This window comes from Thermobia domestica, chromosome 10, assembly GCF_964235325.1.
Source record: "Thermobia domestica chromosome 10, izTheDome1.hap1.1, whole genome shotgun sequence".
NCBI lineage: Eukaryota > Metazoa > Arthropoda > Insecta > Zygentoma > Lepismatidae > Thermobia > Thermobia domestica.
Genome location: NC_137463.1, coordinates 74,220,824 through 74,236,725, shown reverse-complemented (window position 1 = coordinate 74,236,725; position 15,902 = coordinate 74,220,824). Strand labels below are relative to the sequence as shown.

Genomic DNA, 15,902 nt, shown 5'->3' with positions numbered 1-15,902 from the left:
AGTACAGGAACGCACCCACGAGAGGTCCACCGGGTCCCCCCCCCCTCCCTCCCAAAAAAAAATCCTCATCTTCTTTTCGGATGCAGAGTAATATCCGTTCAATACCTCATAGACGTAATAGCTTGTATTATTGGACATCACCCTCCCTCCCCCTTCAAGCTTGGACCCTTCCCAACAAAAAAGTTCTGGGTGCGCGCTTGACTCTACAGTGTGGTCGTATGTTTCTGAAATGCATATTAAATAATAGATTCTTGGTATCGAAGTGTACATCTTCGCTTTTTGTTATTGTAGTATAAACGTTACAGAAATACTTCATTGTTCGTAAGGACCTTCTGTGAGTTTAGGAAAGTCTATTCAGAAGTCTAACATTCGTTTTACAATATGATTTATTAAGTTGCCTTACAATGTTTTAATAATACTTTAAAAGTGTTAAGAAGAGGAAAAAAAAAAAAAAACCCGAGGCACAATAGCATTAAAATTTCAAGCATTGCAAACTTTTAGCCTGATGCAAAAGTTCCCTTATTCTGGTATATCGAATTAAGTTTCATTAAAAAAAAAAAAGAAGAAAAGTAAGCTGCACCTGCTCAAGTTCCTCCTTCATTCATTCATCTATCATTTCCTATTTTAGTTTACTCTATTCTGTCTTCAGGAGATATATACAACTTTTCTTTGAGAGAAAAATATATTTTTTTAGTTATAGTACTTAAAGAATATAAAGAACAAATATAGTGCCTAAATAGGAAACAAGAAAATGAATGTATTCTTTTGAAGTTTTATTTGTTTCAAGTGTACATCAAAATCCCTTACTTTATGACAAATTTGAAAAGCCTTTCCTGCTTGTGAGTAACACACAAAAACTATTTTTGAGGTTGTCTCCTCATAGAATATTCTGTATAGATCTGATTAGATTATAGATGAAACTCGAAACTATTGCAGTACTCCACAAATTCATACTTTTATATTACCTACTTGAAATCATTGCGCAGATAATTATGTTGATATAATTGATTGAAACTCTGCATTGTTACACAATTAGGCCCGTTTTCAGGTATTTTATTCCCCCTAGGCCCAGTAAAATTTTTCATCCCTTCCCGGGAGCCTAAGAAAGTTTTGTTCCCCTCTTCTGTTCGTATTCTGTATAGGCCTAAAGAATTCGGGTGCGTTCACTTAACATTCAGCTACAACAACTTTTCGGGTGCGTATAGAACGAAATGTACGGATTACGCTGGCAACCAATAAATAGTAACTTCAGTTCAGTAGCGTCGAAAAAAAAAGAAATCGCGCTATGGTATCAACATTGTTTTCAATATAAATCTACCGTAATTTTTTCTTTTGTAGATAGCCTCTTTTCTCCGCATACCATGCTTAAATCTCATTCTTTTAATGTGCTGCCGTGGAGGCTCGTTATCAGAATCAGAAGACCTGCTTAAAATGTAACGTGAGGAGCTTTTCCAAATGTAGACTTCTTTTTCTCTTTTGACGCACACTCAGACAAGGTGAAAACTTCTAGAAGTAGCAAAAAGAAGTCTTTGTGAATGTTTATAAACATGGAGCGAGGAATTTTTAAACAACGTGTAAGCTGGAAACGTAAAACTTTTCCTCTCAAAGAAAAAGTCAATACTTCTCTGGAAGACAATATTATCGAACCAAAACAGAAAATGTTGATAGGTGAGAAAACTTGCCGCCTCCCACCTCCTCATGGTGAGTTTCAGGTTAATCAACCCTTAACATCTATTTGCTTATATCTTTAGTGTATTAGATTTTACCCAACACACCAGGGTCATGGAAACTTACAGTCTTCAACAAGCTGAAGAGCTGCTTATTAATATAATTATCTTGCAATCACGGCAGTATTAACATTTAACCCCTTGGGGATCCTATAGTACAATTTGTACCATACGCATTTTTCATGGTACATTGCGTTATTTCTCTTCTATTTGAGCTTTTTCGTCCGGGTTTTTTTGTTTTCCAAGTCCAGAGGCCTTGTAGAAGACATTACGTATGGTTTCAGACCTTCCTGCGTCCAGACATAGGAGGCGATGACGTCATAAGTCAAAAATTTATTTTCTCATTTACTAAGCCTATGTTCAATATTTTTTGGCGGGCTTATTTTTCCACGTAGAAGATTGAAATTTTGCACAAACATTCAGTCCACCGAGTAGTATTTACCAGATTTTTTGTTCCGATGTCAGTGCTAAAACAGGGGAGGAACCAGAGGGGCAAGGGGGTGAAAAAAGGGATATTTTTACCCCCAAAATCCCGTTTCTCGTCATTTTCCCGCCTCACATACATGATGGGGACACGTGAGTCATACCGTCTGAAAGGCAGTTCCATTCTGAAGAGAATGACGGTCGAATCATTGTTCTAGGGTAATTAGGGACGTCTCAGGGATTTTTTGAAAAATATACATTCAGCCTACGTAGTAGTATTTATCAGATTTTTTTCAGATCTCTGCGTTAAAACAGGAGGGTCCAGAGGGGGAAAAAACTGAAAAAGAGATTTTTAGACCCAAAAAATCCCTTTTTTCTGGAATTTCCCGCCTTAGATACATGATGGAGACACGTGAGTCATACCGTCTGAAAGGCAGTTCGATTCTGAAGAGAATGACGGTCGAATTATTATTCTAGGGTAATTAGGGACGTCTCAGTGAATTTTTTTCAAAATATACTTCTGTATAGGGTAACATGGGGAAATTTCTGAATTTTTTTTCTGGCGGGCTTATTTTTGCACCTAGAAGATTGAAATTGTGCACAAACATTCAGTCCACCGAGTAGTATTTAACAGATTTTTTTCAGATTTCTGCGTTGAAACAGGGGGGTCCAGAGGGGCTAAAAGTTGAAAAAAGGGAGATTTAGACCAAAAAATCCCTTTTTTCTGGAATTTCCCGCCTTAGATACATGATGGAGACATGTGAATTGTACCGCCTGAAAGGCAGTTCTATTCAGAAGGGAGTATGGGCGACACATGACCCTAGGGTAATTAGGGATGTCTCAGGATTTTTTTTCGCCTGAGATCATAGTGTTTTGTGCTAATTTGGGGCATGGTGGGAAATTTTGATAAAATTTCTCCCTCCCTTACTATTCAAGATAGAAACTTGAAATTTGGCACACACATTCAGTATACCAAGTACTATTTCTCAGATTTTTTTTAGACGGCTACGTTCACACAGGGGGGTCCAGGGGGGCCAAAGTTCGAGAAAAAAAAATTCCCTCCGAAACTTTCACTTTGACATTTTTTCCCGCTTCTGGTATATGGTATGAGCATGCAAGTGGTACCATTTGAAAGCCAGCTCTATTCTGAAGAGAATGAGGTATGAACCATGATCCTAGGATAAATAGTGACGATACAGTAGCTGCTTGACTGAAAGTCTAAAAAATAGCCCAAAAAGCCAGGATCCGGAAAGGGTTAATGTTAGTGCATTTCGTTTGAAATTTTCTTTTCCAACTTATAATTTTACGATTTTACGAGAATATCATAAAGTAATATTTTAATGCTATAGGAATTAAAAAAGAAAAAAAAAAGAAAAGAAAGAAAGAAACTCCGTAAGTGATAACGCTACTGTACACCTTTACAAATGACAACAATGTACTACATGAACATAATTGCTTTGAAATAATTAAGAACTATTATGCCAACTGTTTGGAAGCTTTCGTGTTGAATATATAGAAAAGGAGGGTGCAGGCAATTGCAAGCCAGAATCCACATCTGAAATCCCAGACATATACTTTTCTAAGACGTCTTTCAGTAGTGTTATCTTTAGTAAATATGACAAAGGATGAAAATAAATATTTTCTTATTTAAAACAAAGCGTAATTTACGCAATATTATTATTACCTTGTTCAATATCCGTAAACATGTGCAAGAATGAACTTTGGCGTGGGAGGCCCGGGTTCGATTCCCGGCGAGAGCTCATGTGGTTCGGATTCCACGTTAATCAGTAGGTCCACGTCTCATATAGCCTCGCTGCTGAAAAGGGACAAAAAACTCGAAAGTCGATCTACAAGAATGAAGTTTAACTTACACTTGACCAAAAGATGCTTAGTTACGTTTACAGCTGAGGAAAAAAAAACAGTTATTTAAAATTGCATTAGGCTAGAGAAACTAATAGGTGTAGTTAGTACTGGTTTTAGTTCTCTTCAGGAAATATCTGAAAAGATAAGAAAAATCTCTGTAGGGGTCGTTGAATGCGTTGCCTAATACTCTGTGCAGATAAAAGTTTGAACATGTACGGCTGTAGCGGTTTTGAGTATGATTCTACCAAATGCAGATAATTAGAAAGAATTTGGGTTGTTGAAACTTAGTGTAAGAAGGGGGTCGAGAATAAAATACTTTTCATTGAGATTGCGAACTCATGAATACAGTTTGAGACCAGTCGAGGTAAGAAAAAAGTGTAACACACACACACATCAAAAGAAAAGAGAAAGAACTTGGTTGATACGTACTTACTTGCATGAAAGAATTGAAAGCCAGAGAGAATTTACGCATTTTTTCTTCAAAGAAAGGTGTACGGCTTGTGAAAGAAAATTTTTTTTTAATATGTCTACACAGTACAGTACCAGAGTATAGAGAATATGATAAATGACTATTCAATAATTTAAATTTGTTTCTTCAGGTTGGCATCGGACGTGTGTTTGCTGAAGTATTACCTTCGCATAAAGTTGCGAAGATACAGAACCTGCAGGAGAAAGGATATCGGGTGGCCATGGTGGGTGATGGTGTTAATGATTCTCCTGCTCTTGCGCAAGCAGATGTTGGCATTGCCATTTCCTCAGGGACAGATGTTGCCGTTGCTGCTGCTGATGTTGTTCTTATGAGGGTAAGTTCATATTATATATTATTCAAAGTCTAAAACGGGCCTCATTCTGTATTTCGAATGCATAGGTACCATTGAATATTTATGTCGTAGCGTGAACAAAAGTGAATTTGCTGGAGGTAAAGTACAGTAAAACTTTCTTAAGCTAAACGTTATTTTACGAAACTGAACAAGTATAAGATTGTTGTTACTCACTAGGTTGATACATTAAAATAAATTAGATTTGTAGAAACGATCATAGCTTTCCGTAAAGCCTCTTGTTGATTAATGGACTGACCTCCATATTTTTCAAAGCATTTATTCACAATATACTTTAAACTCGGCTATCTCTTATCTAGTAAATGTGCCTTTAGTTTACTAAGTCTTAGGTTCCATTCCCAATAGAGAGCATCGAACGCACTACAATCGTTCAGTTTTCCCACTTTAAACCGTATGTCTTGTTCAGTATAGCGTGGCTGCTGGTAAAGGATGTAAATATAGATCAATCAATCAATTTTAACTCAAACTATAAAATGCAAGCGCGGTTTGCTCTACGAGTAGACTTCGGCCTCTCTCTCTCCGAGCCCTAGAAGGTTATTCTGAATGAATGAATGAATGAAAATGTCTTTATTGAAGCGGGCGAGGTTTAGCCATGGCTGCTCTGCTACCTAACCCTTGTCAAAAGAATACAATATTAAACTTTACACATCAAATGGAACGAAAGAAAGAAAAAAGTAAAAATTACAATTCTGGCATTATGGTCCATGCTAATCTATTCCTTATATTAATCTATTCCCTTAACTTTAGGGACATATTAAAGAAACCAGGCAAGTTTTTATTCAGGGTCTATTCACTCCTAAAATATACCATGCTTGGCCACTAATTTAGGTGATGTCTTGAAATTTCATAAATATCAAAATTTGTTTTTTTCTTAAAAAAAATTTTTTTTTTTTGGTATAAAATGTCATTTCTAGCTGCCCGATATATGGCGTAGGAGAGCGATTTCACAATCTGAAAAAAAGTAGAGAGAAATACAATGAGGAAAGGAGAGAGAAAGAGGACGTAGGAGAGCAAATGTTGGCAGTGTACGCGTAGTCGTGGATCCACGAGAGGTAATTCGTGGCTAAGCGGTTAGCGTACGCGCCTTTTTCGTAGAAGATCCGGGTTCGATTCTGGCTGAGCTCATGTGGTTCTCATTTCCCGTTAATCAGTAAGTTCCGTCTCATATAGCCTCGCTGCTGAAAGGGACGTTAAACTCAAAATCAACTCAACTCCTGGATCCATGACTAATTTATCTGCAAACCATCGACTGTGTTATCGATGTTCTTGTTTTCTCATGCCACCATTGCTTTTATTTATTTATTATCAATGCCAAGTTATCTACAAACATGCTTCTTCTCTCACTAAGCAGACGAAAAGCAAACTGTGAGGTCACATTGGAAATGACATTCAGTTGGAAATGACTGGTATAATGTGTAGTATTCAATAGTTTGTATTATTATTATTATTAAAGTACTGCTTTTTCATGTTTTGCAGAATGATTTGCTTGACGTAATTGGGTGCCTTGATTTATCGCGAAAGACTGTAAAGCGGATACGACTTAATTTCTTATTTGCAAGTATGTATAATTTAATTGGAATACCTGTTGCTGCAGGAGTGTTCAGTCCATTTGGAGTAGTGTTACAGGTAAGTAATTAGACATTCATCCAACATTAGCTGTTTTTTACGTGAATATAGTTACGTGTTGTGTTGATGAAATATAATTATAATACATTCCATCTCACCTAATAGAAGAAAAATAAACTTTCTCCCCACCTCGCTCACCTTCTCCCCATTTCTGTTTCCATCATCAACCTCCACACTCGGAGGAACAGAATGTATCTAAACTCCATAGAGAATCAATTATAAGTTTCGTAAAAGCAAGTACATAATTTTAAATACTGAACTACGTTAACCTATATTAGTGAGATAAGTAACATTTATTAGTGTAAATGTAAATTATTATTTGTCCTTGATTTGACAGTCGAGGATTGTGAGATATGTTGGAATAGCAAACGATGACCGAGTTGTTGAAAATTGAAAGCGTACTTAGTGTATTCACACGATAATTTCATCTAAATATGCGATCCAAAAGTAAATACTATTTGTATATATAGAGTACCATTAACATGACAACAGCGTAACTTCAAATGATTAGAAGAAATAGCGCATCCCTCATATAAATCCTCTGCAAGACATAATGAATTCTCTCTTCTCTTAGAATTATTTATGTAGTTCGCTGCAAATGAATATGTATAACGATTTGTTACAAATTTATATACTGCACACGACACTATATATTATATTTATACCGCTAAATTCGTACGATATTTTACACACGTGCATATTGTATATATTCAATCAATCCAATCGTATAAAAGACTACCCTCTAAAATTGCTAGGGACTGAAATGAAATCTTCAATAAATAAATAAATAATAAATGCTTCCTTTGAAGATAAAGGTTAAATACTGTTGGTAGTGGCTGGAAAGAAGAGCAGTGACGATGTATATATATAAGTTTGACATGGTCTGTAACTTTTTTTAAAAAAAAGTTTCCCTCTGTGACGAACTTATGTGTGTGAATTAGGTTATTGATATTGGGGGGAGGGAGTAAATTAGGCCTAATAGGACACAGAGGTCTGAAAGTACAATTACAGATGATGTCCTCTTCTCGATTTTACACACGCACACACACACACACACACACGCATATATATATATATATATATATATATATATATATATATATATATATATACAGGCGCGGATCCAAGGAGTTCTATAGGGGCTATAGCCCCTCCCCCCTCTTGACGGTCGGGTACACACTGGATAAAAGGGGGCTTCAATCTTGCTTTACACTGGATAAAAGCAAGATTGCCTGGATCCACCACTGTATATATATATATATGTTTGAGCGTAGGATTGATAATATCTTACATTGTTCACAAGAACTGTTCATTGTGTTTTCAAAATGCTATTGTTTTTTCATGTTCAGAATTGTGCATTACAAATTTGTTCCATGTGACCAAACTGTTAATAAGGAGGTTTACACAACTGGTTTACAGCGGTTACGCGGTTCCTTTCACCGTAAATGCCCAGTCAAGTGAGCATCTGGACAATGGTGTTTTCACCATGACCATGCTCTGCGTCACTCTTGCGTCCGACTTTTTGACTGAAACCAAAATTCCAGTCGTAACCATATCTCCTATTCCCAAGATCTAGCTCCGTGTGGCTTTTTCCTGTTTCCTACGCGGAAATGTATCTTAAAAGAAAATAAATGGTATCATCCAAGACCTCCAGGAATACACGACAAAGAAACTCGTGTGCATTCTTCATCGGACATTCTAGAACTCCTCCTAGCGAAAACAAAATTGGTATTGGTATATAGACGCAGCGGAAAAGTACTTCGAAGAGAAGTACGAATAAGTTCTAAGTTATCCCTATGACTTTTTATAGTATCAATGGTAAAGAAAACGGACAATTGCTTATATCCTTTCGGCCGAAAGTTTAGGACATTTGGAAATCCCTATATGACTTCGTTCTATGTAGTTAGTACAACCAAATTCGCCTCTGGCGGCGAACTAAAGGGTATGGGATACGATTGTAAGTGACAACAATAGGTATAGTAAAATAGTTGAATAGAGAGGAAAGAATGTAATATTGAGGTAACTATGAGTATAAAATTAGAAGAAGCTATAAGTAAATAGTTTACATATTTAATTTTGGAACACACCTAGTGGATTAAAATTACATAAAAGAATGAAGATGCTGCGATGCATGAAAGCGCAAGAATTAGTAGTAATACATACTATGAGAAATTAGTTTCAGGTTATACCATTTAAACTAAAAGATACAAATGAATAACGTAGGTAAAATATTATGGAAGGATTGATGTAATAAGAGAGAGAAAGTAAGTAAGTAATCAATCAATCAATCATCACACTCTCAAAGATATTATTTCAAAGATGATATTTCTGTATTACTTTCTAGTCTCTATAAACAAAGCTTCATCTTTTAACTCTTGTCTTGTCTGGGTATTGTTCAGAGGTATATTCCCACTCATACTAACGTAGCTATGAGGGTTACTAAGCTAGCAGAGTAGGAAAAAGTGACCATTTCCTTTCCTCTTTCGTTTAAAGAGGTAAATTAAGTTGAAAATTTCAAATAAGGAAGTTGGAGTTTATCGTCCCTTTTCAATATGGTTGCTGTATAAATAAGCGAATTGGAATTGTATTATTTTTATGTTTAGCGTCCTTACGCAACACCGAGGTTATGAAGAATATAAGCTACTATTCACGTGAGCTCCGAACCACAACCAGGGCATTTAATAGGTGCACAGACAATCATGCAGTATCAGTATCCTAACAGTATAGATTATTCCGCACTACATTACCTTACCTCCAAAAGGTTAGTTAAAAATTTGAATTAGAAACAGATACACAAAAGCTTTGAAATTATGGATTCATAACACAGGTAGTCCACTTACATATGATATAAGGCAATTAGTATTCGATCAGTATAAAGCACAATGCTTCCCTACAGTGTCAAAGAGCTAGATTTTTCACACAGATATCGTTTGAAATACTGGTTCAGAAATGGACAAAAGAATACATTTCAGAAACATGAGCGAGTGAGCTTGTATTTAAAGTTACCCAATAGACTTCGGTATACAATTTTTTTGTAATTAGTTGCTGGAAAGATAGAATATAATATCATTTAGAAATTAAAGTGATATGTTAATTGTATGATCTTAACCGAATTTCTCTCACAAAACCAGTGAGGAAATACTGATCAATACCTCTGAGTCTACACAAAGACATTACTTGTGTTTAGGAGTTCCCTACAACATAGCAAATTATAAACAATCACCGCTGAAATCGAGAAGAATTGTGTTTCGTTGTAGATACTTCGGTAGGTGATATTCTGCCGTCGACACTTCGACTTTTGATGCTGTATCATAGTACCGTTGAAGGGTCCCGCGGAACGTGCTTGCCGTAGGCTCAACAAAGACTAAGGCTGCCTATGCCTGACATTTTAGTGTGTACTGTGTATTTATTAATTTGTGTAAGCTACTACCATTGACTCGATCGGGGTTTATGTGTCTGTCCATCAATTTATTCCACAATAATTTCTGTAAAACGTATGTGATTGTAATGAAACATCATTATTTGCCTTCCTTCAACTTGAGAAAAGTAACCTTGTTTTAAGTTTCAATCCATCAAGAATAAGGGGTAAAAGGGAGTAAAATTTAATCCATGTTGTAAGTTTGAAGATGCTTCCAAGACAATTTTCCAACATAAGAAAGAAAAAAAAAAGTCAAAACTTAGTATATAGTTTCTTTATAGCATAGTGAATGTCATCACAATTTGGGGTTAAACTTTACAAAGAATGAAAGGCTGAATTTACCCTTTCTCTATATGTTTCTCGACAATTTTGATTTTAAAATGTTCGTTTTTGGTGTAATATGTCTTACATTTTCTTTAAGGTAGTGAATTTGCCCTCTTTCCCCAGTTCCAAGATAACTTTTGTAAAATTCATTAAGTTTTGATACAATAGTATGTATATTTTCTTTTTTGATTCTTTTCCATAATCCTCAGTGCTTGGAGTTGTCAATCAAATATGAGTACTCACGTACTTCTCACTCCCACTCCCAAGATGTAAAAAGAAATTTATAATATCTTTAATAAAAAGATATTCTGTAATAGCTTTAGTTCATTAGTAAAAGCAAAAGATGGTCGTATATGGTGTAATTTTTTTCTGACAATTTCCTATCATCACAATTGCTTGGAGCTGAAATTGACTAACAATAAAAGTGCATTCTCCCCAATTTTATATAACATATTTTAGTAAATATTTATTAAAAACACTGTTTTTTTTTTTTTATGGAATATAATATGTGCATTTGTTGGAGGTTAAAGACGACTGCTATAGTTGTGGTTGAAATTAGTCAGAGGGAGAACCACTCGCTTCAGCAATACACAGCATCAGTAGTTTTACTTATGCGTTTCAGCAGACTAATTCTTCAAAATACGAAATGAATACATAAGAAATTAATGAAATAATAATATTTTGTTCCTCATCTTCGAACTATTAGTAATTTCTTGTTTAAAGACTTGTATAATTCTTCAGAAAACAGTTTCTTTTATAAATTGTACTTGCGTATCTCCATAGAATGAAAAGTATTAGTGGATTACTAAGGTTTTTGGAGACATACTGAAGTTCCTAATTTTGATCATGATTTAGATTGTAAGAATATCTGGGGCAATCCAAATGAAATCAACCAATTTCCAGCTCAGAGGTTGCTGACAAAATGTATTTATTTTGTAATTTTTTACCCAAGAATGTACCACATTTAGGGAGTTGAAAACGGGTATTAATTTATTTTTTAGCCGCGCAGATTTGTTTGTAGCGGCCATTTTGTATAGGCGCGTGTATGTATTTTGCACTTTCCAGAGGATTCCGTTAAGTGTTGTAACTTTTTAGGTTTTAAAGATAATGAGTTCAAACCAAAACCATATGAAATATAATGGAATGGACAACATTCTGCGTTCTGTATACATTGAGACGTACTTTAGAACGTCGAAGAAAAAAGCTCTCTGAACATTGAGGTTAGAAACCTAGAAATGGCCATTTTGGAATGTACATTTTGAAACAAAATAAATGAGACTCACCTACATAGAGACTAGGCAGTAAACAACGTTCCAAACAAGTTTCAGATCTGAGAACCATATTTTATTTTTGGAAAATTTTTAAACATTCCTAATTTTCAAAAATCGTGTATTTTCACCGTCAAATATCTCAGGAAGGACACAAGTGAAAAATCCCAAATTGGCACATAATCGATGACAGCTGTGTAATAACAATTTAGTGAAATTGCATCATTGAGACTTGTGTAGTTTCTGAGTTATAAGTTGTTGCAATGATGTGAAAGTTGTTGCAATGATGTGAAATTTGCGATTTTAACAGCTGAACAGATGTACAGGTTTTGTGTTGATAATATCTCAGGCATACAATTTATCTGTTTCAGCAGAAGAAGTGGAGTCAAACTGCAAGAAATTCGGAATTTGCTACTTGTAAAAGAATTATCAATGCCAGATCATATCATAGATTTGTACTATGACGCAAACACAAATCAGATGTTATGAATACTCACAATCAGATGAATTTACTGATTGTAGTACTTCAGTACTTCCAGAACATATCATGTTGTTATTTGCACCTAATGATACCGTAGCCTGTATTTACGACGAGAAATGGTGGATTGGGAGAACTGAAGACATTAGTCAAGAAAATACCGATCTTTTTGTTCATTTTTTATTTATTTATTTTATTTATTCCCATGACCCAAGAACCTCTTTTAAACTATCTACGAATGACTAAGTGTTGGTGCCAATCACTAAGGTTCTCCAAAAGCAGACACCCACAGAGTTCACAACTCCTACAGGTTGAACTTTCAATATCAGTGCCAAACTCTGTACACAAATTAGTCAACTGTTAACCTCACTGATGTCTTAACAGCAGCGCTATATAGGTAGAAAGGAAATAACAGAAGCGTTTCGTTTTTTGTACAAGATGTGATTCATAAATTATGCACACTTTACCCATTTAACATTATTGTCGTGTTATTTTGACTTTTGCTACAAAGTATGTATCCATGCTTCATGGCGCTTCATGATATTTAGTCCCAGTGAAGAAAAAACCTAACCTCAGCAAACCTAGAAAAGTTACAGCGTTTAACGGAAACCTCTGAAAAATTCAAAATATGCTCAGGCGCCTATACAAAATGGTCACTACGACAATACCTGAGCGGCTGAAAAGTAAATGAATACCCGTTTTTAACTCCCTCAATGTGATATAAACTTAGGTAAAAAATTAATTTAAAAAAATTGTCAGCAACCATCATTGGTCGATTTCAATTGGATTGCCCCATCTTACAATATCAACGTGATAAATGTTGAAAGAAGTACAGTAATTTCAAGTTATGGACAACTTCTTCGTAATATTCTACTAAGTGTAATTTCGCCGCTGGTACTGTAATAATAATAATAATAATAATAATAATAATAATAATAATAATAATAATAATAATAATAATAATAATAATAATAATAATAATAATAATTTTAAATATTTGTTTTGCTCTCTTTTAGCCATGGATGGCCTCTGCTGCAATGGCTCTCAGTTCGGTATCTGTTGTCGCATCATCGTTACTACTAAAATTGTAAGTACTAACTTAATGTGATTACAAAATATTATTTCTTATCGTTATGACCTACGTGCGAACTCAATATAATGTAAAAATATTATGATGTTCTCCCATGTCTTGTATTATTATAATAATAGAAACATTAATTTATTACTACACTTCTAGTAAGATTTTACTTTATTTTTCCAAAATATATAAAATTTGAACTTAGAAATATCTTAGTGGAGCTAAATGTTCTCGGGTATATTTTTTTTTAAAGTTTTTCATAAATACCTCATGTCTGCGAAACACTTTTAATGCGTAATTTCTGAATCAAATATGCCTCTTCACTGTTCACTCCTGAAAGAAAAAAAAAAAAAAAAGCGGAGCTAGCCTTATACTAAAATCATACTGTATGTGGCAATGCATTTGTTCATTATGGCAGATTTCAAGTTCAGTGACAAACATACATTTTTTTAAAATTCTTTAATAACTTTAGTCATATATCAGAGTAGTACAGTATACTCGAAAGAGCTTTTCCTGTGATAAAACTGTCAGTACTGTCGCCAGAAAACGCTATAATATGAAGTTATAAGTATATAAAAAAGCTATTAGAAACAAAATGTAGTGATTTTTCGTACTATTTTTTTAAGAAAGATTTTGAGTAGACAGAAAAAGCCCCGTTCGTATCATTCATTCTGATGATTAGAATATGGTAAAGGATGACGAAAATATGTAATGTGTGTATGTGTGTGTAAATTCATAAATAGAAAGCTAAGCTATTATTTACTGAGTAGAATTGTTCAACAAACTTACACAATGAAATCTTTTTCTTTAGCTATACACGTTCTAACGAAAATATTAACTTCGGTAAATATCAGAAATTTCTTGCTTGGAGAGATGCATGATTTCTTGCTTAAACAAATGTAATGTTTACTCAATCCGTACTGGTACCATAGGAAGAATTGGGATTGCTGAGAGTTGCATGACAAAATCGGAAGTTTATGGAAAACGTTTTTTCGTCAGTAGTCGTATAACAGCTATTAGGTCACTGTTGACTTAATACCTAACTAAAAATACAAATTGAACATAATAAGTTCATATTCTACGAAAGATTAAACACTTACCTGGAATGTCTTGCGAATCTTTAAGTAACTGATAATATTTCAATGTCTTTCCTGGCGTCATAATTACATCAAAGTAGTAGGGAGAGTCATGTCTTCTTTACTACGAGAGCTATCCAGAAAGTCACCACATTTCGGCAGGGTAGGGCGAGCGCCACCATTTCGTGTTGCTTCTGCTCTATTCATAATGCGTTGTTAACATGACTGCTCCGATTGAAAATCCCGCCAGTTTTGAAGTGAGGTTGGTCATACTATTTTGTTGGCGAAAAACACTAAGTCGATCGACATTAATTGACAACTGTGTGAAGTTTACGGTAAAGATGTGATGAGTGAAGGTGATGTGAGGCATTGATACCGTTAACAATGAAGGCCGAAAGGACGACCGAACATTGTGACAGATCGGAACACTCAATAACAAGATTCGTGAAAGTCATTGGTTTACGATAAGAGCTCTCGTTTGATTTTGCGTAAACTTTACGGAGCTTATTGCATGAAGTTCTCTCCTAAAAGTTAGGCTTCCATAAAATTTATGTAAAAAAGGTGGGTATCAATAATTTTGACAGAAAAACACAAAACTCAGCGATAGCCACTGCTAGTCGCCTTTTTGGAACGTGGCGCAACAATTACCGCTGAAAAATATTGTAAAAACATTACAGATGTTGTGAAGAGCAATTCAGAACAAACGCCGAGAAATCTAAATTTAGAAGTCCTGCTGTTTTATGACAACGCCCGCCTGCACTTGGACAAGCAGACTCAAGAACTTTTACAAGCCTTTTATTGGGAGATTTTCGACCATCCGCCATATAGGGCGGGTTTCGCACCAAGTGACAACCATTTGTTTCCGATCTAAGGCTAGCAACACAGCACTTTGTTGACGACGCTGACCTTTAGGCTGGCGTACAGGAATAGTTGAAGTCATAGGCGGCAAGCTTTTATGACAGTGAACTTTGTAAGCTTGTTAATTGCTATGAGAAGTGCCTAAACTTACATGACGACCATGTCGAAAATAGTGTAAGGGTGCCGCTTCAAAATGTATATAATAAAGAATGCCTAGTTTTACTTGTCTTCTTTATATTCCAAAACGTGAGTTACTTTCAAGCTAATCTTCGTGTTTATTTTATTATTATTATTATTATTATTATTATTATTATTATTATTGTAACAAATAGTCTGCTACGCAGAACTTCTAGACGAGGTACTCACTACAAAGTTTACTGAAGAAGCTCTTGATACTTTAAGAAACCTTTGGAATACATCAAACTAGAAAATACAATGTAGAAACAATATATACAGAAAAATTTACAATTGTATTTTCACGTTTTCTTTCACAATTACTGTAATTTACTTGAAGGGTGCCTTAATTTGTTAAAGAATTTCTTTAGTGAATTTTGTAGTGAAAGTCTGGCAGGCAGGGTTATTTTAAACAGTTTCAGAACGATAGTGTAGTGCATATCTTGCCTAGAAGTTCTTAGTATTGGACTACTTGGTTACAAGAAAAATGTTAAATATCAAAGAAGACAGCTCACTTACAACTACTTTGTGATCACGATGATAGCAATGACTTCGAAATATTGTCTATTACTAAAGATTTCCCAAATGGATGTACAGGGTGGCCCAAAAGTAAGTATACACCTCTGCATTGATCAAGTACAACATTTTAGTTTATGGGTTTATTTGCTTCGGCTCTTCCGAGCTTAAAATATAAGTAAAAACACATTAAGAACAAATAATAAAGAAACTAGTCTCCCTGATGGATAACAA

The 15,902-nt window shown here is 34.9% G+C and overlaps 1 protein-coding gene across 14 annotated transcripts in view; it reads left to right on the top strand.

Moving 5' to 3' along the window:
• ATP7 (copper-transporting ATPase 1) overlaps positions 1 to 15,902 on the top strand; it is a 361,543-nt gene that overhangs the window by 274,855 nt on the left and 70,786 nt on the right. For all 14 annotated transcript variants that reach the window (XR_014127060.1, XR_014127059.1, XM_081728114.1 and 11 more), the window contains 3 exons: positions 4,613 to 4,816; positions 6,329 to 6,478; positions 12,983 to 13,053. Coding sequence is in view for 12 of the 14 variants with exons in the window: in XM_081728114.1 (XP_081584240.1) it covers positions 4,613 to 4,816; positions 6,329 to 6,478; positions 12,983 to 13,053 (425 nt within the window). In the remaining 2 variants the exon portion in view is untranslated. The remainder of the gene's footprint in view (positions 1 to 4,612; positions 4,817 to 6,328; positions 6,479 to 12,982; positions 13,054 to 15,902) is intronic.